At 36.5% G+C, this 27,802-nt stretch overlaps 1 protein-coding gene across 5 annotated transcripts in view; it reads right to left on the bottom strand.

Annotated features, from left to right (window-relative positions):
* Nucleotides 1-27,802, bottom strand: part of MPDZ (multiple PDZ domain crumbs cell polarity complex component) — a 94,910-nt gene that overhangs the window by 55,839 nt on the left and 11,269 nt on the right. For 4 of the 5 annotated variants that reach the window (XM_054002996.1, XM_054002997.1, XM_054002998.1 and 1 more), the window contains exons 4-16: nt 22,432-22,653; nt 21,322-21,461; nt 19,288-19,501; nt 17,226-17,354; nt 15,885-16,088; nt 13,112-13,226; nt 10,583-10,671; nt 8,801-8,996; nt 7,403-7,492; nt 5,406-5,485; nt 4,574-4,720; nt 3,207-3,374; nt 2,040-2,225 (exon numbers count right to left, since the gene is read on the bottom strand). In XM_054002996.1, the coding sequence (XP_053858971.1) occupies nt 2,040-2,225; nt 3,207-3,374; nt 4,574-4,720; nt 5,406-5,485; nt 7,403-7,492; nt 8,801-8,996; nt 10,583-10,671; nt 13,112-13,226; nt 15,885-16,088; nt 17,226-17,354; nt 19,288-19,501; nt 21,322-21,461; nt 22,432-22,653 (1,980 nt within the window). The remainder of the gene's footprint in view (nt 1-2,039; nt 2,226-3,206; nt 3,375-4,573; nt 4,721-5,405; nt 5,486-7,402; nt 7,493-8,800; nt 8,997-10,582; nt 10,672-13,111; nt 13,227-15,884; nt 16,089-17,225; nt 17,355-19,287; nt 19,502-21,321; nt 21,462-22,431; nt 22,654-27,802) is intronic. The other variant, XM_054003001.1, reaches the window with a different exon arrangement.

The following is a 27,802-nucleotide window of genomic DNA, read 5'->3' as shown; positions in this document are numbered from 1 at the left end:
TATAACAATTATCACACATGCAAAATATTTGTGTGATTCTTGCAGAACAACATTCACGAGGAACATCATGTTAATATTTCCAACATGCAGTTCACTGGAGTGCATGAAAAGAAAAAAAACGTGTTAAAAAAAACCATGTAACCAAAAAATGTAACCATATAACAGCTTTACTGATAGCAAAAGTAGAGAAAAGCAAACATCTACAAACCAGCATGCAGCTGTAACAAGTTTCCATCTCAAGCTGTACATCTGAAAGGTCAGACACCATCAAAACAACATGGAAAAGCCATAGGAATAGGCAGACAGCTGAAAGCTGGTGTGAGAGAGAAGTGTTGATGGAGGGAGGGAGAGAGGGATGGAGGGAGTGAAAGAAGGACATCAAGAAGACCTTTAACACTTGATGACAGTAAAAAGAATGCCATGGGGCAATGAAATACTTCCCAAGTCAAAATATAACTAGCACTGTTGCTGAGCATTGATATCTTCCTCACTTTTTTAACAACAAATACTTACATTGTCACTTCAGATGGCACTGCATGACACATTTTTGGGGGAAAAAAAAAAAGAACAAGCCTCTCTAGTCTATGTAATTGTCTTCCTTAGGGTTAGAAATTACGTAGACCTTTCTACAGGCCTGCCATTGTATAAAACATAAGAAATGTATTACTATGAACATAATTCTCCTCGCAGTTTGGTCACTGCTCATTGAAAACGAATTGAGAATTTGATGGAAACAGCAAAATACAAATATAAATCTCCCTGTAAGTTTACTGTTCACAGTCTTAAAAGAAAGTAAAACTTCAGTGACCAAGTGAATTTTTTTTACTGCATATCAAAGGAAAGAACATATGTCAGTACCCAAATATTATAACATCAAAAAAAACCCTAAGTATCAGAAAGCTGACTAAAGCTGGAAGACTACCTCATATTTGAAAAATATGTTAACCAACTTAAGGCATTAAGCTTTTAGTACTATTATCCATAAACAAAATTCAGTCACTAACCACATATGCACCCACCATTTGTGTTAATGCTCAGAAGAGGCTGAAGCGAAAATATCTTCTACTAAGAAGACATGGACTTCAAACACTCAAGCTCATCTGTGATGTCTCACTTGCAGAGCATCATGAGCAATACTTTAAAGAGTAGTCAGTGCTTCATAAAAGACACTTGACTACACCTTTATCCTTCACATTAATACACTACACTGCTCTTCACCTTATCAGTGTGCAAATGCAAAATCTAAGCCATAACTTAATTGTAAGGACAGCCCTGGGGCCATAATTTCCACTTGGAAGTTATTGCCAGATGCAAATGCATTTCTGTGGACAAGATCCAGCAGAAACCTGGAAAGAGACGTGACCCCATAGCACCACAAAACAGCTCAGCAAAAGCCTACATGGACCTCAGGGAGAAATTACTTGACATTCAATTTAAAATTATCCACTGGAAAACTGGGAACAGGAGTAATATGTTCTGTCAACCTAACCAAGTGAAGGCAAGAAACAAGCACTCAACTGTTCATCGGGACATACCAAGGAATACAGTATCCAGGAATTCTGAAGTCAAACACAAAATGAATGGGGATGTTGAAGCATGTCCCTGACAGACAGCAGCTAAGCAAGGGATTTCAGAATTACAGTTCTGGATTTTAGTAAATCCTGCTTTAAGCATTTAAGTCCTTTATTGGATTTGTCCTAAACACCTCACTGCAGGTGCAAAATACATGGCTAAATGCCTAAATATGCTGGCTACATCATTCATTGTCCTTGGGTCACTAGAAGACAGCTTTCTGAAACCCTAGCATATAATGGATTATCTGTTTTTCTGAACCAGTATTACTATCATCATTAGAAACTGCAGTCTTAATACAATGAGAGGAATATGTAATATAATTACTGGAATGCCTGCCAGCTGTGATTAGTTCTACTCTGTTGCTTAGTTTCTATTAACGTTTACCCTTAAAATATATAGAACGCACTGCAAGATCCAAACAATATGAATATTTTGTCCCTCATCCAAAGAAGTGCAGAATTTACCTGATAGTCCAATATGCTAAATCCAAGCCCCATACTCCCTTTCTCCAGCTCAATGTGCTGTACTTCTGTTTCCCACATTGCCAGAGATGAGCTTTGCACCCCTTCCACACTCTGACCTTCATCAGCTGTTTCCAAAGTTGTTCCCTCTGTGTCTGAGGAACCAACGAATCCAAGTTCTATGTGACCCTGAGAAAAACAGTAAATGTTTACCAATAAAATGTGAACAGTTGAGAATCTTCAGAGACAAAACTCTGTTTACAGAAAACAAGATAAAACTTAAGTGATATCTCTAAACACAGAAGAAGTGCAAGCACTCAGGACATTTAATGAACACTGATAAACCCGGCACAAAATACAACTATTTATATCTGTAGCCAAGCTGCAAGTATATTAAACTACTCACTAGAAAAATATTTACAAAATGGAATTTCTGTCAAATTAAAATCTTCAAAAAACTTTATTAGCATATGCATTCAAATATATGGGAAATATATGTTATTAAATGGTATGTCTAAAATATGCCTTCATTAAATGTAATCATGGTGACAGCAGCCAGAATATTTAATAAAAGTAAAAACAAATAAATACGTACATACACAGACTGCTCTTCACTTGGATTCACAGAGAAGTTTAGAAACTATAAGCTGAATTTGGTGCCTTGCTCAGAACTAAGAGCTAACTGTCTCTCTTTTCATACAAATGGTGTTGCTTTGTATACTATACCCTAGGCCATTCCTACATGTTTAGTTCACCAGGCTGCCCAGAGCTGTGCGCTTACAAGTGACAGAAGTCTCAGTCAAGGAATGCAAACACAGTTGTGCACAATGCAAATCCAGAAAGCAAAGTTCAAAACTATATTAAATACATTCCAATTCTAAAGAACGCACAGTTCAACTTGCTATACTCCTACATCTCACCTACAGAACAAGAAGTACTGTACTTAGACAGACAGCCCCACATCCTAGGATATTTTTGCCTATGACGAGCCAGGATTCATATTTTCTGGTGGCCTAAAAAATAGCCGATAAACATTATTTGCTGTTTCCTATTTGTCTGGCTCCTATTCCAAAAATATTAAAATACATTATTTATAATCATGTAGAAGAACTTAATTTTTTTTCCCTCAAGAAAACTGTCATTTTCAGTGATTGTTTAAAGACAAAATACCTTTTCTGTAAGCTGAACCTCAGATAGGCTTAGACTCTCTAGTATTTCTGGTTGAGTGACAGGTGGAGCTACTGGACGACAGCACACCATTGTCACCTTAATAGGCAGCTCTTTCAAGATACTGACCACATCCTTGTGGTTTTCTCCAAGAAGAGAGATCTCATTCACCTCAATAAATAAAGAATACACAGTGGTTAGAACTAAAGAGTATTTCTAAGCACAGTAACAAAAATGAGTAAAAAAACCCAAGCAAACTCCAACTCACTAATCACCTCATAAAAAAAAAAGTAAAATAAAAGCAACAAAAATCCCCATGCTAATAGACACTTTCAATCCTTAATTTCTACTCAATTCGGTGCTCACCACCAAGGTAGATACTGAACTAAATGTATAGTCTTTTTAATTGCATGACACCACCCTACAAACACAATATACACTGTAGCTTCGTGTTTCTTGCATTAATGTAAAACAAATTCACATCTTAATTCTAAGAGAATAATTTAGAAAAGTAATCAGATGTTTAGTCCCTTCACTGAGTTGGGATAAACCTATTAAATCTTAACGCTTTCACTACATATTCTTTTTTGGTGACGGTCTTGATTTCAGCTGGGATAGAGTTAATTTATACTCAGTAGCTGTGCAGTGCTGTGTTTTGAATTCAGTATGAGAATAACTTAGATAACACACCGATGTTTTGACTGCTGCTAAGCTGAATCAAGGACTTTTGGTGTCTCATGCTCTGCCAGTGAGAAGGTACAAAAAAGAAAAAAAAAAGCTATGAGGGAGCACAGCTGGGATAAATGACCCAAATTGGCCAAAGGGGTATTTCACACCCTAGAGCATCATGTCCCCAGTATGTAACTGGGGAGTTAACTGGAAGGTGCACTGATCAGAGCTCGGGGATAGGGTCTGGCATTGGTCAGCAGGTGGTAAACACTTGCACTGTGCATCACTTGAAGGTTTTTCTCCTTTTTACTATGACTATTATTATTATTATACCTTGTTTCGATTATTAAACTGCCATTATCTCAACTTACAAGGTTTTACTTCTGATTCTCCTCCTCATCCCACCAGACTGGGGGTGAGTGGCGTGGGTAAGCAAGTGGCTGCATGGTGCTTACTTGCCAGCTGAGCTTAGACCATGAGAAAGACCTTGGACTATCAAAAAATCAGGTACCAGCTAAGAAATGTATGTAAGCATATGTACTCACATAAATATATGTAAATACATATGAAGTGACTACTCAACCACTAACTGGCATGCTGTTAGATATACATTACTACCATGGTTATAGCCTATGAGAAGAAACTTACTGCTCAAAAACCTTACTGAATGCAGACTAAGATAAAGTAGTACTTTATCTTACTTCCAGCAGTTCATCTCCACTGAATAGCTTGCCGCTTCGTCCAACTGGCCCTTCAGGTAAGATAGATCTGATGAAATGATGACCCACTGTAGCTTCAAGGCTTATCCCTAACCCACTGCTTTCACTAAATTTGTTAACCATAGCCACCTAAAGTAAGATAAAGAAATGGTTACAGCCAGATCTGTTACTTTCCATTTCAATTTACATGCAGTTAGGTGAAAATTCCAGAAGTGAGAAACCAGAAGTACTGTCATGTGTAATGGGGAGTCAGATAAAAACTGATTCAATGATCACACACCACTTTGCAATACACAAGTGGGAACTGCTTATGACAACAATCTAATAATACATACTTCTGCAGACACTACATCTGTGACATGTGATCTCCTAAACTGACATACTACTTTTCTTCCATATCTACAGTATATGTTCTATGTATTATTTACATCATTATGTGAAATCACTTATTCAGTATGCAGAATGAGAATGAAGCTTCAAGTTCTAGCTAACGAAGGGAGCTTTGAAGTTCATATTAAATATTTTTTCTCTAAACACATTTATCCTCCCAAAGCTAGAAAATTAGTGAAACAATAGTTATGAGCACAGGAATTTAACAAGTCTGTCATGGTTTTGATAAAATACAGAAAAATACATATCTACATTCAAAGTCTATAATTAAAATAATCTCAACATACTAAGGAGCATATGTGTAATCTTCATACATGAAAGAACAAATGCAATACAAGCATATTTCTGTCCATATGCTGTCAACATAATAGACGCACAGATGAAAGAGATGCATATTTAACAATAATAAACAAAATTTACCTACCACTATTTCATAATTCGAACCCATAATTCTCTGCCACTTTATCTTTGCAGCCGCTTCTTCTGTACTAGTTAGCTGGAAATCTAAAATTTATATTTAAGATTACTGTGAGAAAGAATTAAAAAAGCTAGTCAACTTCTAAAACTGATAAAGTATATGAAACATGCACAATGACACAATCATTCCCATGATGTCAGAACTGTCCTAAATATGACTAAAAACTTGGCATGTTTAGTCTCACCAAGCTCAGGTTTACCAGAGCAAAAACTTGCAATGCAGTATAAAGATTCCAACCATTAAAAACTGTGTATTTTGAAAGACATGAAGTTAAGTCAAATAGATTGGTGGCTGGGAAGAAAAGATGCATACTAGCCTCAGAGTTGAGTCAATATTTTGCAATTTTTCAAGAGAATAGGCACCAAGGAAATTAAAAGGTTGCACTCAAGCCCTGCGTTAAATCAGACTACATGTGGGCTGATCAGATTGATTCATAGGGATAGCTAAAATACTTAAAAATGCACACTGATCCTTTTGGACAGACACTGTATTTTACAGAGAATATCCAAAAAACACAATCTGGAGATCTATTTTTTATTTTTAAAACCATGAGCACTGTGAAAGATTTTTCTGAAACTGTTAAGCCCTAAAGGTCAGTAAGAGAATGTAAGACGTCCAAGTTCTTTGCTTTTTTTCTTTTAATTTTAATACCTGAAGAACAGCAACGAACTTGGAAAGGAAGGAAGTGGGAGAAGTGCAGTGATACAGTGACAGGCTAGGTAGCAAACTGTGGCAAATCTTAATTTGACTGAAAGTTTATTTGCAGGTTTGAAAAATAGAGAAATGCTTTCTTCCTGCTCATTTCCCCCTCATTCACATTGTCTAGGCTTTATGACAGAAACCAATAAAAAGTAGTATTTAGATACAATAGCCAGCAAACACAGCAAGTTTAACAGGATCCTACATACTCAAGGTCCATGGCCTGGGCTGTGTGTACATTAAGTATCAAAATAAACTCTTCAGATGCTCATCACAGGTAAGGACAAGAATCTTCATTACAAAGTTCTCAAATCCCACTGATTTTAGTAAGAATAGAAAATGACTAAGAGCCTCAGACAGTGTTTTAAGTCTAGTCATCACTCAGAGATATTACTAAGTATAAAGTCATATAAAGTCAGATGTTGCATAGCATTCAAAGAAGACAATACTTTTCCCAAAGCCAAGACACAGCACTATCTGAAGGAAAGAAGTTAAAAAGAAATTCCTCCAGCTATCCAAGAAAATCAGAAAGCATGACTTATGAAAAGATACATATTGCAGAACTTTTCAGTTCCTACTTTTACTCTGGAAGCACAAAAATTTTACACCTCAAGCTGACACATCAAGTTATGTCTAAATCTGAAAAGCGTATCATCACACAGGACTTCTGAAAATGTTGAAGAGTGTTCTAGGAGATCAAGCAGGAAAAGAATACCCAGTAGAAAACAGGAATTTTGACAAAGAGTATGGGAAAATTTGGAGAATATCAGTGAACCAGAACTGACTGAATTTCAGACATTACCAGAGAATACTAAATGAAATGTAAGCTCAAAAATTTGGGAAAAGGAAATTAATCAGAAGATGTAGAAGTCTGGAACTGTAGCTGGGCAGCTGCCGACACCTGGAAAGATAACAGGGAATGGAAAGGAATTTTTTTTTTTTCTAGACTAGACTAAAAAGAGTTGATATGCAAAACTAGACTAGGAGAGGGTTGAGCAAGTAGCCAAAGCAAACTGCTTCATGTGACATCTTCAGCATATAATTATTTTCAGACACCTACAGTAGTCCTGTTCCTACAACACTTATGATTAGGAGTACATGATTAAATGTATGACTACTTTGACTTTCTACTTCTACCTCAGCTACAGAGCTTGCAGAAGATGGAAAGACACACAAAACACCTGGTCTTTGTGTAAGAACACAGAAGGGCAATTTCACAGAATAAAATATTAAAACTTGAGAACCTGTTTCCTGTTGTTTCATGTCATCTCCAGTATTTACCACACTGGCACTGGATGGCAGTGATGGGGATCCCTGTTCTGTTTCATTGTTATCTGAAAAAAAGAAGAAATCTTTTCAGCTATTTAGGTACTTTATATGTCATAATACTTACCAAGCTCACAGGCATGCTCTGGGGCACCAACTCTCTCCTCCACTGGACTTCAGAGTACCCATATTTGGCAAATGGAATCTGGCATGCGTGGCCCAGAAGAAACATCACATTTCAAAGATACTGTCTTTTGTTAATGCATTGCCTTCTCCAGTGAGTTCAATGAAAAAAATCCGACAAAAAACCCAGTACAACTATCAGTACCTGCATTTCTATGACTGAATAAAAATACATCTAAATATAACATTCTTTAGCATTCTTGTATCAATTTATTTTTTTCTTTCCTTTGTGCAATTCAGAAAGCTGATACTGAAAACAAAAATGCTTCAGCCTTGGAGACCTGGACACCTGGCACACTTTTCATACATAGAAAATCTCTCCTACCACCAAATTCTATTATGTATATTGCTACCTGTCAGATGTTTTGAACACCTGTTGGCTGGAAAAACAGCATTCTGAAGACTTGGCCTATACCTCTTGTTAAAGGTAGGAGTGGGAGGATGACATACAGGTAACATGCTATTGGCTCTCTGAAAATCTTGTATGAGGTGAGGATTAGGCCTCTGTTGACTACTTGTGACATACTTTCACTGACATCTAACTATTACACCAGCAGCTGTTTTGTGTTTCCAGGCCCTGTGGAGGTATCTTTCATTTAAACACACTCACTTTCAAGATGTGGCACATATACTTAAATATGTGCAGAGCATGTAAGATAAAGGTGCACAAATCTCATGTCATCAGCAGCAAAATTACTACTGGTCTTTGGCATCTGAACATTTTACACATGTATTTAGGGGCTGATAGGGTACTGACGATGTAAGCTACTCCTCTCATACCTGCACCTTATAACAAGCAAGAGTAAAATGGGATGAGATTGATTATGCTGATCAAGGAGGGTCTTTCTCTGACTGCTTTTGAATGCAGCTCTCACTCTTAAGCATGAATAAAACATTTACTGCCTTCTTACCATTCAAAGATTTGCAGGATCAAAGTCTCAAAGCAATTCAGCCAGAAGGTCAATGCGACAAAGAACTTTCAACACTCACTTTGAAAATGTAGCAAATAATACCACTGTGCCTAAAAGATTAATCAAACCATTGTAGACAAAACTCCACCTCATGTACAGCAGCTCTGTCATCTACCAGAATGAATAGATACCCAGAATGAATCTGGTCCATTTTATTTACAGTTTGCAATTGAGAAGAAAAATGTTTCAAGCCAACTTAACAGCAAAGCCAGTTTTAATTACCTTTGGCTGTGGTACTATCCCTTGTTTGGAATAGTAAGTCCTGCTCAACAGGAGCACTCAAGTCCTCCTGGGGTGGAATACAATTTTCCTGCTTATGACCTCTTCTGATCAAAGTGAGCCGAACCGTTTGTCCCGTGTGCCGCAAAACGTCAACTGCTTGCTGGTTAGTAAAACCCTGAAGATTTGTTCCATCCACCTGCAGGATCAAGTAGCTTTTCAGTTCACCCACAGAAAAAAAGTTCAGGGCAAAACAATGCAGTGAGCTCTCAGCATCTGTTAGCAGAAAGCAAGTGGAGGAGCAAGAACAAAACCTGTACAATTTTATGTAACTGGATAAGCTAAGCGCTCCCACTGGAGTACCCCAGAGCTAGATGACAACCACTACCACAGCAAAGAGGGGAGGAGAGCCCACCATGGTGTGGCCAGGCAGATCTGCTCTGCAAGGTGGGAGAGGATACAGCATGTGCTGTGCAGGGCATATTGTACAGCCTGTCACTCAACCACTTCAGCCATCCCTACCTCTGAGGGACAATACTGGGTGATCAAGAGTAAGGAGAGACACATCGATCCACTGGGATAGAAAGACTTACAGAGTGCAGTCATTTAGATACAGAGAAGTCTACCAATGAGCACTGTGAATTCCAATTTTGAAACAGAACACGGTCACAACCAACCAGATGTTATCACTGGTTCATCATTTTAAGAGTTTAAAGAATAAAATTTCAGTCTTCTCTGTTTGAAATTATTTTATTATCTCATTAACTCGGGTTTCTTTCTAGAATTCAAAATTTTGACATTTCTTAATTCTATCCCATTATCACTACCTAACACCCATCACATTTTATTTTTCTTCTCCCTGCAAACTCCATTATATTCTATTATTTCTATATCTACCCCACAGTGCCTTAAATTTTTCAAATACTTCTTACAATACTATGCTCTTTCACTCCTGTATTTGTTTCTGCCTATCTACACAAAACACATACTTCATTATTTTAAGTCCTACTAAATGAAGCATGAATCCCCTGGACCCTAAGTAATTTGTTGTCCTTCTCCAAAATTCCTAAAGTAACTAAAAATCAGGTGGGACTATTTAATTTTCCCCCCGCACTTAAAACAAACCATATTTAAAAAATGCATTTTATTCTTCAGTGTCTGAGGTCACCCAAATAATTTTCTCCTTCTGCATGTGCAGTAGAAGAAGAAAACAAACTTTGGAATAATCCATTTTAGCCATCTGTACTCAGCACGTAAACCATTACAAAAAAGATATATGCTTCCACAAACAAACATGCAGGCACTTCTGAAGAGAGACCATAACCTGTTCTTACTGCTGTCTTCACACAAATGCAAGGACATATCTATGAGAGACACAAAAATGCACTCCCTGCATTCACAACCTGATTTCCACCACAGAAGCAACAGTTTATGGATAAAAATATGTTATTCTTTCTCTGAACACCTAAAACTTTGGGACACAACCTTTTAAAATCATTTTGAAAACAGCTGCCCAATTTGAATCAAACTTTGAAATTTCACACTTACTAACCTTCTACTGATACGGGGGATATATAATGATATATTCTCACATACAAGATTTTTTTGAAGAATTACAAGTTACATGCAGGTAGCATAATCAGAAAACATGTGATGAGATACTCTGTCAGGAAAGGACTCAGAACTGCAACACTGATCCTAAGTATTTTAATGAGCATTTCTTTGCAACATAAAGAAGCAGAGTCTTGTAGACAAGCTATTTCAGTTCATCCTGCGTTTACTTACAACTATAATTTGATCTCCCACGTGGATTCTGCCATCATGTTCAACAGCACTGCCTTTTGTAATGCTTTTCACAAAGATACCAGAAGGTTCTGGGATGAAAAAACAGGGAAAATTAACTAATTTATTAAGAAACAATTTAAATAATGCAATGCCGCAACAATGCAACTAAAGACTCCAATCAAAAAAAAGGAAAAATAAAAGAAAAAACAATCCCTAAGTAAGATAATAAAACAATCATAAAGAAAGCAACGATTTAAGAAAAACATATGTATTATTATCATCTTAAAGAATGAGCCAGATTAATGTCTGTTTGCACTGGATTAGATCTCATTCAAAACCTTACAATGCCAAATACACAATTCCTGATGCAAAATGAGAAATATTCTAACTTCCCTTAATCTAAAGGTTGAAACCAACATAGACAAAAAATGTATTTCTGACTTTTGCCAGATTTGGACAGAAAATTCAGCTTGAGTACACTACTCCAGTAATTTCTGAATTTTCTATGTACTTAAAAACAGTTTAAGAAAATACATGTTTGGGCTGCCATATTGAGAAATAGGAATACAACTTTACATTTGAACCAGTTTTTAAATGCAGCTATCACTATTTGATAAAAAGGTCACAAAGTTTTAAAAACTCCAACAGAACAACAAAATTAAACAAAAAAACACCCATCAAAATAGAAACATTTTACTTACTAACTAGTTACTACTTTTGAATCAGAAGGAAAGTAATATATAGAAAACACCTACAGAAGGGATATTTCACAAAAAGAAAACATTTCAGGAAAAACACACTTGCTTTGAAATAACTTCAACAGCTCAAATATATGGAGTTCCTACATGCACATTTTGCACAGCTTACATTGAATTAGGAAAAATAACAGCATAAACTGGCATGGAATCACTCTGATGGTCTCAGGCCTGTAACATTAGCATCAGAAATTTTAACAGCATCTACTTTCTCTCAACAAATGTTCTCACTCTGTTAAATGAATATACTTGATGTGAAGACAATCCACTACAAAATGTATTTTAAAAGATGTCACAGCCTTTGCAGACCTCAAGCTAATTTTTTACTGGCCCCTGAATATGATGGAAGTTATAAGGAAAGAGACTCAACTCAGCTTAGGAAAAATATGATTATACATATATTCAAGTCACCTCGTTGACAAGTCTCTCTTTTTCTGTCAGGTTTTTTGGGAGGTTTTTTTTGGGTTGTTTTGTGGTTTTGTTGTTTTTTTTTTTTTTTTGTTTTGTGGGTTTTTTTTTTGTTTTCTTTTTTTTGGAGGGTTGGGGGGGATTTTTTAAGAGGTTGTTTGCCCAGGCTTTGTGCATAATTACATGGCTGGCCTCCTAACTTCCAAGCATTCTTATATCCTGTAACAACTGTAAGAGAACGTGACAAGTTATTTGTCATTCACAAAAAATTCAGAAATGTTATTTGTTGTCCAGTAGTTTTATTTTGCTGCTTCTTTGACAGCAAAGTTGTTCTGTAACTGTTATGTCACAAAATTGAGTTACCTAACTAGCTCCTGAGACAAAAATATTCTCTAACATAGTTACATGCAGCAGAGTAATTCAAACTGAAGACCAATGGTACTCAAACACTAAATCAGTCAAAATATGCTCTCGGATCTATAAATGTTCTACGTTTTAATTTGCCTTTTGAAATTCAACCGGAAGCTGCTAAAGAGTGGACTTACACAAACTCTTACTGTCTGGTCCTGTGGAAATCCAGTTTTTTCTGATCCAAAATATTACAGCTAGAAACAGCCAAAATTATGGAATGTACATTTTTGAAACAATATACAAGTGGATACAAGTCAAAGTAACAGCTCTTTGAGAAGTTTTATGACACGTTCAAAAGACACCCCTTCCTAGTATTACTGAATTTGCCGAATTTCCCCTAAGGAAGCCTAACTGAGCTCTGGATTATTTTTGTAAAAAATGTAGTGGAAATTACAAAGTAAAAATAAGCAATTGTCCGTGAACATTTCTGCACTTATTTATTTAAATAAACCTATTTATTGTCTGCTACAGCCCACAGGTGAAGAAATATTTATTATATGCAGAAGTCAGTAAAGAATTTGTGATGTGCTAGCAGCATCATGCACATTATTTAAAAATTAATAACGATCTCTTAAAACTACTCAGAATGGTACTGTGTTGCCTTGTAAGAAGGCTACTTCTAACAGAAAGGGCTCAAACTATTTTACCATTGTTTTTCAAAAACACGTAAGCAGAAGTTTAGCCAAAAGTGAAGATAAAAACTGATTTAAAAATACTGAGGTGGGATTTTTTAATAATTTGCTCTTTTAATTTGATTTTTTAATAATTTTTAATAAAAATTGCTTTTATTCTGAACATCCTTTTTACAAAATGAAAACCATTCCTCTTCTTTTTCAAATTTCAAATAGATTTTAGACCGTTAAGGGTTCTTTTAAGAGAAGTTATATCAAAATTAAGTCTTTGATGCAATAGTATGCAATAGACTGCACAATAAAGTGCAGGAATCAACAATTACCTGATGTCTTGTCTCCAATATAACCAGCAATAGTTATTCCTAAGCCCTGGCTGTTTTTAGTGAGTTCAACATTGAATTTCTCCCCATCTTCATAGCTATCAACAGAAGCATCATCCTAAAAAGAAAAGGGGGATTACAAAAGAAGCTCTTTTCCTTTAAAGATTCACCACATTCTTTAATGTCAGTAACATATAAAATTAGATAAAAACACAAAAAAAGAAATATGAAATTTGTTTCTATTCTTATTTGCTGTTCATCAGACAAGCAAGAGGTAGGTAACATTCCTTATGGTAAAGCAATGCAGAGCAGGTCATATCCCCCTTCACCCCACTGCTCTGGGATATTATCTTTAACCTATCAAATCATTATTTAATGACTAAAATGACTGGTAAAATTCATACAAATTGAACAATTAATTTCTTGTACAGTAACTTACATATATACATATATGAATATGTAGCCTGCTGACTTTCTGGGACCTCCTCAGAACTAGCTTTAGTGTTATTAAAAAGAAAAAATATTGTATTTTTTATTCTATTTGTCTAAATTTCTGTTCATGACCTATAGGTATCTTTTTAAAACTTGCAAATTTAAAATATTATAAAAGCTATCACTAGTCAGGCAATTATATTTCTTGCTTTTGAAAGGCTTAAAAGCTTCATTTTAGCACACAGCAATTATATTTCCAGCTAGCTCAATAATTACAACCTTCATTATTATCTGCTATAACTCTCTGACTTGCAATAACAATGGATTTTGGGGCTATTTAATTACTTGTTGTTAATGAAAGCAGAATATGTATTAAAATCCTATTTTAACAATAGGGAGTTTGTATGAATAGTTTTTATTCTGCCCCTTCTGCATGCCAAATAGCAGCTAGACTTTGTTTTAAGTGCTAATATGGCAACCAGGCCAACTAACTGAAGCCAGTTTGACTAGGTAAGTATGTGCCAAAAAAGATTTCAGGAGAGCTACTTCCCAAGAATCTGACTTGAGCTCTTTATCCAAGCAATTCCACCAGAAACTATATTGAACACAAGAAAAATAAATTTCTAATGCATTTATCATCCCTGTCATTGAAAATGCAGGATTATTCTGGCCACAGGTAATGCCACTAAAAAAAGATCCAATTCCCATAGCCTCATGAATTTTTACAAGATAGATATCTGCAGGTAACATGAAAAGAAGTACCCATTTTCCAAAGCCATTCTGGTCCAAATAATAGTTTTAAGAGCATCATGAAGACTTCACCTACACCATATCTGATAGGAAGAAACTAAAAATCAAGCTGTTTGAATCATCATCTTCACTCCAGACCCAAACCAATGAGTTTTGCATGACTATTAACAGGGTGCTCCTTCCAATAATGTGACTTTGTGTAGGTAGGAGCAGTTTAAAAATAGCCTACCTCCTGCCAGGAAAGAAGTACCAGAAAGAGGTTTTGAAAAGTATGGAAATTGGGAAGGTGGCAAAAACCTCAAATTATGCCCCTTTGCTGCTTTCAGCTATTTTGTCAGTACTAGAAATCGCATATATTCTGCAGCTGCAGATACATCTTCTAACATTGCACCATCTAACCTCAAAAAGGCAAATACTGCAGAAATATACACAGATTAAGTTATCAAATTCAGCTTTATTTTGAGAGATTCATTTCAGACAAATAATACTAGTGTTAAATATTAATCCCTTTATCTAAAATGCAGGACGATTTTACATCTCTGTGTGCTGTAATGACACAGAAGTACCAGTTTGTCTCTTGTCTTCGATGCTCAGAAATCTCCTTGTTAAAATTAACTTTCTTTGCCTTATAGCCACAAAACAGGGGTTGAATATATGTTAAGTTTTCACAGATATTACTACAATGGACAGAGACAAAATGATGGTATCACCATCTAAATTGTTACATAACAATCATGCATAAATTGCAAGGACTTCTCTTCTGAAGAACTGAACAAAATGTCTAGAAAAACAACAGGAAAAAGTAAAACAAAAAATTCTATCTAGGGGTAGGCTCAAAAACAACAAACGTTTTCTTCTCTCACTAATTTACTTCATATACTCACATTTAAATGTATCTAGTCATAGCCATATGTGGCAAAACAGTACTCTTTCAGAATCCCATGAAACCAGACTTTGTTACAAACATGCAAGTTACCTGTTTGGTAGAGGTTTTGAGCTGACAAGTCATGATAATATTTACAGCATTTTTTAAGTGGCTGACAGTTGTAGAGGAGTAAAGATACAAAGTACAATCATCAGCAGGGGAGTAAGGGTAGCAGCTGGCTTACTTTTTTTTAGAAAACATCTAGCAAATGAGCAGTGAAAGGTGATACAGGAAAGGATTAGCATCTGTGTGCTGCTTGGCACAGGGAGAAAAGTTCTGATGAACAAATTAAATTATACAGAAAAAGGGCAGGCAGACAGAAATGCTAAAGAGTCAACCAGCTTAGTCCTGAAGGAAAGACTGCATTGCTTCAGTTGTCCCAATGTAATAACATAGCCTTACAAGCAACTCAGAACAAATCTGTTCTTAAATCTGATGTTAATCAGATTATACTTATTGAAGTCCTAAACCTTAATCCCAAAAGTCTTCAAGAATACAGTTCCTTGCACTGTGGACTCATTGCATTTAAACTCTCCCAGACTGTCAGATGAGACTTGTGCTACAGGGAACGAAAATCCTAGCTTTTGAGAACATAAACACAAAAGATTCTAAGAGCAGTTAAAAATAAAGGAAGCTTGCAATGGGTTACATATGTTCATTGTTGCTTACCTGTTTCTCTGGTGTAGCGGTGGGTATTGGTGTACCTGGAGGAACTGCTGGTAGAAGTGGCTCCTCAACAGGCCCTCTTGCAATTACCAGTTTCACTCTATTTCCACACTGCCTTAGAACTTGTGCCACCTGCTCACTGCTCATTCCAGCTAGGTCTGTATCACCAATTTTCAAGATGTGATCTCCACTACACAATCTTCCATGCTGGAGGAAAAATAATGAAAAATTTGCCATTTCTCCCACATACCATACGATTAGAAAAATAGCACATAGCCTTAGTCACTTCTAAGACATATGACTTTTTCTGGATGCCAAGCCAATATCCTGATAGCAAGGAGAAGAAAAGAGGGTTGCCTAATGGCACATGACTTTTACTAGGAATTTCCCGAGAGATAGCCAGGAGATCCTTTTTCAATACATCACCCAAGCACAGAGAAAAAAATGTGCTTAGCTACAGTTACTTCTACTGGTATTTAACAATTGCATGTAGACTGCAGAACTTTAGGTTTTGTTTTCAAACACACGTCCAAAAAACAGCATCCAAACACATATTCAGGTTTGCGCTGATACTAAAATACTACTAGTAGTAACAGGATTAACCATGACTTCAAAATAAAATTCATTTCTCTCTTCCTGTGATCCAGCTATCTAAATTGCTTTGCATTAGTTTAGTCTCTTACTGATTAACCTTTAATTAATAAAAAAGCGTCACATGAATTTAGACCATTTGATGAGTGTTACAGAGACAGTTTTGTAAAAGGAACCTATCTACCTGTTCAGGGGAAAGAGGGCAGCAGTAAGTGCTGTCCATGCATCTCCAGGCCCTGTTACTAGCATTAATGCTGCCCTAGGTACCTGTCCAATGAACAAGCTTGAAATGAGCTGTGATAACCAAATTCAATTCACATGAGCCCTCCAGGCAAGAGTAGAATCTGTGTCTTGAAGCAGACACATGAAGCCACATACTTGCTCCAAGCTTCAGTAAGCTCAGCAGAGAAAAGCAGATGCTCTTAGCTGTTTTAGGGCACAGCAAGTCAATCTTTGGAATCCCCACGACCCTGATTACAACCAGTACACTCGTGAAAGAATTAAGACTCTAAATGCACACAACATATATAATGTTACTAGATCTGAAAATGTGATTTAGAAACTAATTCATCTTTAACATTCAAATGCAGAGACTGCTGCACTAAACACACCTTTACAGAGGAAAAATTTCAGTAATTACTGTTTCTTTTTTTACATTTATTTGGATAAAAGCTACCACTATTTGGTCTGATCATAAAAGTAAAGAGTAACTTCACACCTTACTGAACAGTAACAGCGGTAGGTTGAATTTACCTGATCAGCCACCCCTCCCGGGAGGATGGTTTTAACAATCACTCCAGTTGACTTTCCTCCCACTATCCCAAATCCCAGACCTGAGCCATCATTGACCAACTCTATGGTCTCCACATGCTGCCAGTGAACCTAAAAGGAATAAATACAAGCTTGCAAATGATTAAAAACATTGAATCATAGAACTGTTCAGGTGTAAAAAGACCTTTAAAATCATCAAGACAAGCTATTAATATATGTATAGAAATGTGCAGGTTATTTTCTCTTATTTCTTGAGTATGTTTTTAATAATAGAAAATTGGAGGAAGATTGACATATAATACCTTTTTAACAATTACTGTTAGGTATGATATTACAAAATATTTAATCAGTAAATTACTAATTCTATTAACAGGTGGAACTTCTCTAGTACAAACCAGAGCTGAATAATGGGTCAGACCTTCCAAGAACTTGTCGAACGAATATAGGCAGCAGCCTAGGGCTGCCCACCTTTATGCCCCTTTGCCGTCAGTAAATATTGCTTCTAAAAAACCACACAGGACTGGAAATTAAAATCTTCAGGTAAGTGCATGTTCACATCAGCCATTACAAAAAAGCACAGGAAAAAGCAAAATCCCAATTCAGTATTTCTAAGTCTGATAGCAGAACCAAATATTGTGAGGGAGGTAGTAACAGAAATGCCCCATGTAATAAGTTCCTCTGGGTTGTTTAATGGCAACAGCACTATAATGAAGTTATTTTGATGGCAGACTGTGTTCTGAAAGGAGTAAAACTGCTCTGAAAGACAGACAAATCCTAGCTCACTCACATGGGGCACTCCTTGAAGGCACATCTGGAAGCTCATGGTATTCTTCCTCCTGAACAAGAACTCCCACAGTAAACTTGTCTGAAATTTAAAACCACAGCTGGTGCTACACCAGGTATAATCTTAAAATAAGCTTTTCTTTTGAATAATCAAGGTATTGCAAACTCAAAGCCCTGTGGTACCTGTTTGGAAATCCAGTCTTAACATAAAGTCAGTATGATAAAGCAAAGCCTGAAGGAAAAAGAATTGCTCCTACTATGTTTCATTTGAAAATGAGGAGAACATGAAAATTGGGAAAGGCATGTTAACAAACCAGAAGCAGCTATGGGATGTCTGTAAGGAACATCTTTTCAGGCAAGGGAAGCTGTTCAGTGAATACAGAGGCAATCACATAGAGAAAGAAGTTTGTCACAGCAATACTGGAGAAGAGCAGGCTTCCCCTATGTGCAGGCAGGAAAAGTTAGGTCAGTCAGCTGCCTTCCTACACACAGATACAAAGAATATTTCTGACATTCCTTCACTAAATGTTTTATACTAATGATTAAAGAAACAGTTCCTTTTTCCAGACGGATTGCTCCCTATACTTCTGGTAACTGACTCCCTTAAAGGCCACAAAAGACTGAAGAGTAAAACCTACAGAAAGTGAATATAGGCTGCCTCATCCCAGGACAATCCATTACATGAGTGAGGTAAGAGAAAGTACAGTTAATATCACCATGTTTCTGAACTGTGTTGTTTTCACCTAGGTGTGCAAAAGCTCTCATAAGAAAGGAATTGTAGCAGAGCTGCTTTTTGGGGAGCTCTTAAGTGCATCTTGTAATTTCACTGGAGCTCCCATGCTAACAGACAACAGTGGCACAAACACAAAAGCATCCATCCAGTTGGTGGTGCAGATCAGACTACAAAGCCTCAAAAAATTGTTTGCTCAAGCAGAATGCAAAGAAAAAAATATCCTGTTTAGTGCAACCTCAAAATAAAGCTTCATCAAGTAAGGTAAACATGCTGTATTTACACTGGATACAGGTAAGTTGGCAGACGGGAGCAAGAAATACATCCAAGATGAAGATTTTTTTCCCCCAGCAAGCCTGAATATTTTCTAGTCTTTGAAGGTAAAAGGTATAATGAAGATAAATAGAAGAAAAACCTCAAGAACTGTGAAGGAATGTACGAACAAGTTACAAAAAAATGACTCAAAAGACTATATGCAGTAAGTACATGCATGTCCAGAACTGAATACACAAATGTTTGGGCTATACTCACCGGGTTGGAATGGGCTGAAACTGTGCTAGCAGCAGATGGAGACCGGGAAACTACAGGACTGATGAGCTGAGGAAAAGTGCCTCTAGCCACAACTAGCTGGACATTATCTTTTGCTTTCTGCAAAATGCTGATAGCCTGTTGATGTGTAATTGTCTGATCAAGGGCTTGTCCATTAATAGCAAGGATTTGATCTGCTTCCTTCAGCTTTCCATCTCTGTCACATAGGTGTAAACACATGACAAAATAAACAATAAGAAAAATCAAGGAAGCATTGCCACAGAAATTGCAATATTTTGACAATTTTCCAGGATTTTTAATAACCTGGTCTCTATACCCCTCACTTTTTTAATCCCCCGCTGCAGTTTTGCTGAAAGGAGCTGATGTGGCACCCTGGTGATGGCTCCCTGTGAAGCTAATCCCACTGCTACTTTTCCCTGGTGACTACCCCCTAGCCAGCTTTCTTCTCCCTCCCTGAACCCCCATGCGAGACTAAGCATATTAATCTCAGTTGCTCCCAACCACAGCCTGGGAACTTATGTTTATCCTTGACTTTGAGCCACTTGCTTTACAGACCAAGTGCCCCACTTTGTTCAGTGTACCCATTCTGAATATTCATCAAACCATGGAGTGGAACACACTTTCATCAGTATGTTACAGAAACATACTGATTTTGTTTTGCTGAAAAACAAGGGGGGGGGGGGGGGTCGGGAAAGGAAAAGAATAAATGACAGAAAAAAAAAAAAGAGAAGGACCAAGAAACCAAACAAAAGCCCTGAACAAATTACAAAAATCTCTTCACTTTCTGACAAAGGAAGCATCACTGTAAAATTACATGCTGAGTCCTTAGATCTACTCCAAAGGAAGTGTATGAAGCCTACACAGTTAAATTACCCTCTCTTTCCTCCACCACTTCTTTGCATCCTGAAGTGGCAATGCTTTGATAACAAAGGGCAGCAAGGAAAACAAGAATCTCTATTACAACAGCCTTTGTGAGCACCCACACTCAAGAAACCCAGGTAGAGCACCCAGGTAGAAAGAAAACTATTTAGCTTCAACTCACAAGAAACAAACAAACAGAAAAAAACCCCAAAACAACAAAAAAACAAAAAACCTCACCTAAACCAAAACAAAAACAAACAAAAAGAGAAAGTGGAAATTAGGCAGATAAAAAATATTAAAAAATTTTAAAATACTATAGAAATATAAAGCATGCCACATTTTGTACCTGATTAACTACAATTAAGTCTGTATACCATGTTCTTGTCTCTCTTGCCCATGTTCTTATTAGACTTACAGTGAATGTTCAGATCACAAATAATCCAAAAATATCTCCTAAAGCACAGTGAGAAACAGCACCAACATGATTCAGCCTCTTCACACAACATACATAATACATCACAAAGCAGCTTGGACCAGTGACACATCTTATTAGTCTGCAGTGAACCAGTGCTGCTGCCATTTACCTTTGAGTTTGTGTGCTCCCTTGGCACTTCTCTCAATATTAGCTGTGGAATCTGAGTTTAAGTTCTAAAGCATAATTTCAGCAAACCATTATAATTGCTGAGCTTCTGTAATATCAGCTGAGTATCTCTGAATATCCCTGACTTTAGGTAAAGACTTGCTTGATGTCAAATCTGGGTTTCATACCTGCTCAATGGGATTCTACCAACAAACACTGCCAGATACAGCTGACTTTTTTGCATCAAATTGTTCTTCAGTGCATTCAACAATGGCAAAATATATACTTCAACTTTAAAAGGCATGACACAGAACAGTAACTTCCTCTTTTTCCCTATTTAAAAACCCCAGGGAAATGTCATTTGCAGTTTCTATAAATTAAGGACAGTTCATATGATGCCTGTTCCAACATCACATAAATTGTGGCAAGTAATTTTACATCTGCAACGATGCTCAGAATATGAAGAGAGAAACATTTAAACATGTCCTTGTAACACAAAAATAACAGCAGTAACACAACTGAACTGCAGTGTCACATATATATTTGGTTAGTAAAATATTCAGTAGTAATATTACCGATGTGCCACACTTCCCTCCTGGATTTCTTGCACAAATATTCCTAGTTCTCCCCTGTTTTCACTCTTGAGTCCCACAACACTGAAGCCCAGACCACCACTTAGAGGTTTAATAAGGTCAATTGTCTCAACAAGACGACCCTGTTCAGCAGAAGTTGAAAAAAAGGGTACAAATGTTAAAAAGGTTAAAAATTAACAAAGGTTAAAAATGTTGAAAAGCAATAATAAACGTGGCAAACAACTTGGAAAGTAATTTCTAATGACAACTATAGCTAGGCAAGACTACACAAGCTAATAACTGAAACACAGTTGTTCATTTCCAATTTCTTGCTATCATACAGAAAATATTTGAGAAATAAGTATTATTAGAGCCCATAAGATGAAATCAGGGAACAAAAGATAACTATACAAAGTTTTGGTTTAGTAGTGACTGAATAGCGTATATATATCTATTTTAGAGGGTACAGGACAACTTTTAAGCAAAACCAGAAAAAGAAGATGAATTTCAGAAAGATGAAAAAAAACTTGGACTATGCAAAAAGGCTCTCCTGAACATCACTAGACTTCTCCTATCCTGCTCTATTACAGATTAAATAGCTAAATCCTAGAATATATGCCTGGGCTTTCCCAGCTCCAGCTGAAGGGACTCGTGCACCATTTCTGCTTATTACAGGAAAGTAGAAAGATTAGAGAACAATGCACAGCAAGGTCAGAACACAGCAAGGTCAAAATTTTCCATTTTATTTCCAAGACAGTCACAGATCTAGATTTTGTTAATTATGCATACAGGAGCATGCTCTGACAAAGTATCTCCCTCAAGCATAGAGCAGCAGTTCTACAATGAGCATGAAAAAATAATGGCATGCTGGTCTGTAATACACATACTGGTCAGCTAAGGACAGTAGCTCATGAGTGACTATGTCAGGGCTAGTTTTTCAACGGCGTTCTCATTTACTAATTGTTTCTCAAACTAAAAGGTTACTTTTATTTTATACATAAGTGGTATTGTGGTTTGTGTAGTAACTCAATTGCCTTTAAATAAATATACATGTAACCTAATCTTCATATAATCAGTAATCCGTATTTTGTGGTTATTATATGACAGGGTTACCTGGGACATGTTTCTGATCAGCTGCTCAAAGTCATCACTGCAGAATTTCCCATTAATCTGAGGAGTAATGGATCTCATTGATGTTTCTAACACATTAGCTGGGTTGCCATTCTGCTGAGCCAACAAATATGACTCATTAGGCGGCAAGGACCCAACATTCACACCATGATGGATAAGCTGAGGGAATTCACCACTGGAATGTATGGAAGGTGTAATATTTACCTGTAAAAGATTGAGGGCAACACAATTTATAGACACAGCAGAAACCTTCTCCTTAGGTAAGAGCATTCTCATAAGCCAACTGATCATTAGAAGTACTTGAAACACCAATTTGCAATTTTAAGCAGACATTTTAAGGAGAAAAATTACCTTCAATATTCACACCCAATGTAAAGCTGCAAACTACAAGCATAAAACACAAAAGAAATTGATTAGAACAACCTAAAATTATTTTCCTTACTCTGTCTAAAATTCATTTGTTCCCATCACCATAGCGTCTTGAAGTACGCCATCACTATGCTAGAGGTGAACAAGAACAAGTTTTTTTTTACAGCATCAGTATTTAAGAAAAATAAACAACAAAAAGCAAACAAACAAAAAAAAAAACCCACCAAACAGACCAAAAAACTTTTAGCAGTTATTTCACAATTTAAAAAAAAGTAAGCAAATATTGATGAAAAAATAAGTAAATCTCACATCTACATAGAGAACAAATTTCACCGGTCAGGGTTTCTGCATCACAATGTACTACAGCTACCAATGTGACTATCTGCATGAGCTAGGATTAAATATGACATTACTGAACAAGTCTAAAACCACCAGGCTGATCTGAAAGTCACAATCATATATTTACACAGACTTTACAATCCACTTTTCTCAGAATAGAAAAGAAAGAAAATCCTCTGTTTTGCACTACCACAGTAAATCACCTCTTTTCAAGCAGATCTGTGCCAACCAACCTAATGAAGGGCTGCTGGTGATATAAAGCTCAGGTGAAGCAGAAACCCTCATTTGTCTTTTGTCCCACTTGCCTGTTGACTGCCAGTTGGTACTGCTTAATTCCAGATAAATTTGCTTCCTACTTGCCTGGCACATTTACTATTATATTGCAACTTCAATCACTTTTCATAGTTTTACAATGCACACTTTCTAGCATTCTGCATCACAATATAGAAACCTAAGTTTCCCCTTCCTTAAAGCCGTATTTTATACTTGAAGTATCAATAAAAATTTCAAAACAGTAAATATATTCTAAAATGTCTACTGCACTAGTCTCACTGTTCAAGCATGTTACATGTATTGGGTTTATCATATCAGTCCTCCAACAGTCCATTTAAAAGGTCAATATTGTTCTCCATCATATAATTCCATCTCATCAGAGTGTTTTAGGAAAATGCAATAAAAAAAATATAATTTGTTGAACAACTTATGTGGCTGGGAAGGCCCTCAAGTTAAAGAAAAAATGCCACAAGGCAGCATTAGAAAGAAAAGCTCTCAACAGCATTTCTAAGCCTGCTCTAACACAAAGAACTGTAAAGAAGCAAATTTGGGTATTTGGAACTCAGTGATTTTTAAATCCCATTGATTATGTTCTTTACCCATACTTGTGAGGAATCATTTGGGTTATGTTTCAAACAAATTGTAATGCCTAAAATGTGCATATATGCACTTTCTGTAACCACATATATTCGTGCTGGCAAGCCTGTAAGGCACAGGTAGACAAGGCTTGTTTCACAGTTCATTACATGTAACAAAAGCCAGACACAATCAAATTCTACCCTTTTGAGAATGTAAGACTTCCCCTTACATTATATGAATGGATTTGAAACTAGTAAAGTCTATGATGTACTTGTGTTTCTTACCTGCAGAAGGCCATATAATAGATTGATTCACTTCCACCTTCACAGTATTGTCCATTTCAATATATAAAACTGTATAACTGAACTTGGTCAATTATGTGCTTTATTTCTTATTCTCCTCCACCTTCAAATCTTCTTACAGAACCTGTTGCTATGCTTCTTCCCACAAAAAATGGTCACTGGTGAAGTCATTAATCCTAGGAGCATCTAACATTATGGCAATTAACCATTCTTAACTGGTTCTACTAAAAATATTTTTACATTTCTACAGCAATATGAAACAGCCTAAGAGTATATGAGATACACACCTGAACTACCTTTCACATGAACCTGAAGGCTGTAGTATATGGGTCTGATATCACAAATGTTAGTAAGTCATGGATTCAAGTTCACTTTCTAAATTGCAGTGGTCATTGCAGAAAATAGCACTGAGTTTCCCTTTCTACTGAAAGTTACTATCCTCAGAGCACTCTTGGTCAAAGCAGTCCCTAGAGAACTAATCACTTACTCTGGCAAAGCCAGCAAAGTTAGCCTAAACAAAGAATAGAATAGTACGAGTAAAAGCTACCAATTTTATCCAATGTCAATCAGTGAGAGCTCACTAAACTACTTTGGTGCAGCTTTTGGAGTAGTAACTTCAATCTAAGTGAGCCAGGCTCAGCATCTGAGCATTGCAATGACTTCAATCAGTATGATTACACCCAGAGAAAAATACATTAAATGTCTGCAATTTCATTTAGCATCATTCTATCTGCATTATTCTGTCCTGGGGGCCTTTTACTGTAGTAGGAGCTTCTGGATGTTTCATATTTCAGGGTGGCAGAAGCGGAAAGTCACTGGTATTACTCAAAGTCTTTTAAGACCCAACTGTGTATGAATTCCCACTGTGAATAGAGTGTGTAGATATTTTCTAAGACAAAAGAAGGAAAATTCTGTAATAATGCTAAAAGCAAAATTTGAAATGTACAGAAAGCTAGAACACCTTCTACTTTACAAAGAACAAGCCATGCTGGCAAAAAAAGGAGAGAAACAGAATTTTATGTCACAGAAACTGACTGTAGCTGAGAGACCACTGCTTTGAATTTATTCCATGTCACCACACAGTGTTTCAGACTGCTAATGCAGAGACAATCCCAGTTTGTGAAACCTGCATAAAAAGCCTATGTTTTTCACGTATCTAGAGTACTTCTTTACACACAAATGTGTAGGGAGCAAGTTGCACTAGAAAAATCATGCACAAAAATCTACATCAAGCCACAGTAAACAAAATTATGGCAGTTTTACAATAGCATGGATGTTATAAACGGTGTTTGCATTATGATACTGTTTTTCTCTAGTATACAATAAAAGACTCTCTTAATGTATAATCACCAAACAAATGGAACTACACATCAAAAAGAAAAGGTTTTAGAGTATGACATATTGCCCTTATGAATAGTATTGCATGCCTAATCTGAAACCAAAATACTTCTTATACCATTCAAACTTGTACTACGATTTAAGGATGTTCTCCTAGTACTATTGGACAGTGGTTTGATTGCTTTAGGCAGCTCACTGCACTGTTTGCAATGTTTAAAGAGCAGAGTAGTCATGATGAGCACTTCAACTTCCACCTGAACATCTGTCCAGTATCACCATGCTTTTCTCTACTCAAGTTTGAAGGACTTTTTCAAAAAAGGTAAAGCAATGTCCTTAGGGAATTCTGGTTTTTTCCCTGGTAGAGAATTTGCATATTTCTCTTCTGAAATAGAACTAGTTACAGGCCAATTAATTTTTTAAATTTTTACATTGTATGTTTTCCCTGACCAAGTCCTGTTCAAACTGGCAAATGTAGTGGCTATTTTCTCCATTTGAAATTTCATCCTTTCTCCGTAATTTTGTGAGCTGGGACATCACTGCAGACATACAGGAATTTACTTACTTTTCCCATTGTCTTTCAAAGCAAAAGATGGAAGTTCTTCATGTTTTTCTAATACACATAACATAGTAACAACTCCATTATTCTTAAAACACTGGATTATATTTATTTGCACGATGGTTAAAATACCACTGAAAAGATGTCTTGCATACTACATATATTGCAGGAAAAGGAAAAAATAACATTCCAATTCACACTAGGTTAACTAGAACTTTAAAGCCTTCTCCTCAAAATTTCAGTACAACAGCACAGCTACAACACAGTATTGAACACAGTCACATCAAGAGCAACTGACAGCAACATTTCATTTTCATCACACCCTTTTTAAACAAACAAGCTCGTATTTAATGGAGAATATGCTTAGTGTCTGAGGCCAACCTCATATAAAATTTCATCTGACCTCTGAAACTCCAAGAAAACATTAAACTTAAAAAAAAAAGTTCAACTGTTAACAGAGTGAAGTTTTCTGTATGTGTGTGCGCAAAAACCTCACATTTCATATCTCCTCTTCTGAAACAGACATGGTTACACCTTAAAAACTACAAAAACATTTACAGTGACATTTACAGTACTTAAGGTAGAAGTTCAGAATTCCAAGACAAATTTATAAGTAGAAACATAATGACTGCTCTCTTCCATGTGCCCCCCGAAATCCAGGCTTATAGCATGAAAAAGTAGAGAGTAACTGCTATATATTCTTGCTAACACAGAAGTATAGGTCATGCCAGGGGGAGCAATAAACCATAAGTGCAAATCTTAAAATGAAATATTTTTCATAATTTATAAGTTGCACTACTTTGCAGTAATACAATCACCATAATTCCATTAAAAAGTATCTTTATAGCACTGTGATTGTATAATTACAGAATAAAACATTATTGCTTTGTTTTATCAGCTTGTTTTTGCTGTTTTTCCTTGACTGGCATTCTCCTTATGGTATAAAAATCTCCAGCTCGGACATAATTTGCATAAGATAAAAAGAAAAATTCATGAATACCACTTAGTATGACAAAATTTATGTTTTAGTCACACAGACAGACTGTGTGACACACAGACACACTGAATACAATCAAGCAGTGCTTACATGCAGTAGCTCAAAATACTTTAACCAAAAAGCAACACAAGTAATGTCTGTATTGTACCAACACTTAAAGCAAATGTCCTCAACATTGCCAGGTCTCAACTTATTCAACAAAAAGAAATTTTCAGTATTTCTGCACTGCAGCCACTGAGCAGCAGCCCTGGACACCCCAAGAAGCACAAGACTGATTGGAAGATTCCTGGCAAAAAGGCCAGCTGCAACAGGAATGACAGTGGAAGTGAGGAAGCAGAAGCCAGAGTACAACAGCAGGGAAAGGCCCTGAGCTCCCAGGAATAGGAACTGGCACCAGCATCACTCTGCTGGCTGCACCTTTATGGCTCCATCTCAGAGTAGATGAAGTAGATCCCAAATTAGCATTCCTTTTTATCACTTCATTTAAAAGCGCAAACAGTATTGTTGCCAAAAGGGGTTCAAAACATGAACTAAAAATCTCTAGTTGTGCAAAATGGAGAGTTAACACTGTTAAGTTTTCACTGGAAACAGGAAAAGACA

The sequence above is a fragment of the Vidua macroura genome, chromosome Z (genome assembly GCF_024509145.1).
Source record: "Vidua macroura isolate BioBank_ID:100142 chromosome Z, ASM2450914v1, whole genome shotgun sequence".
Taxonomy (NCBI): Eukaryota; Metazoa; Chordata; class Aves; order Passeriformes; family Viduidae; genus Vidua; species Vidua macroura.
The sequence above is the reverse complement of the archived record's forward strand: the minus strand, read 5'-3'. Positions and strand labels throughout refer to the sequence as shown.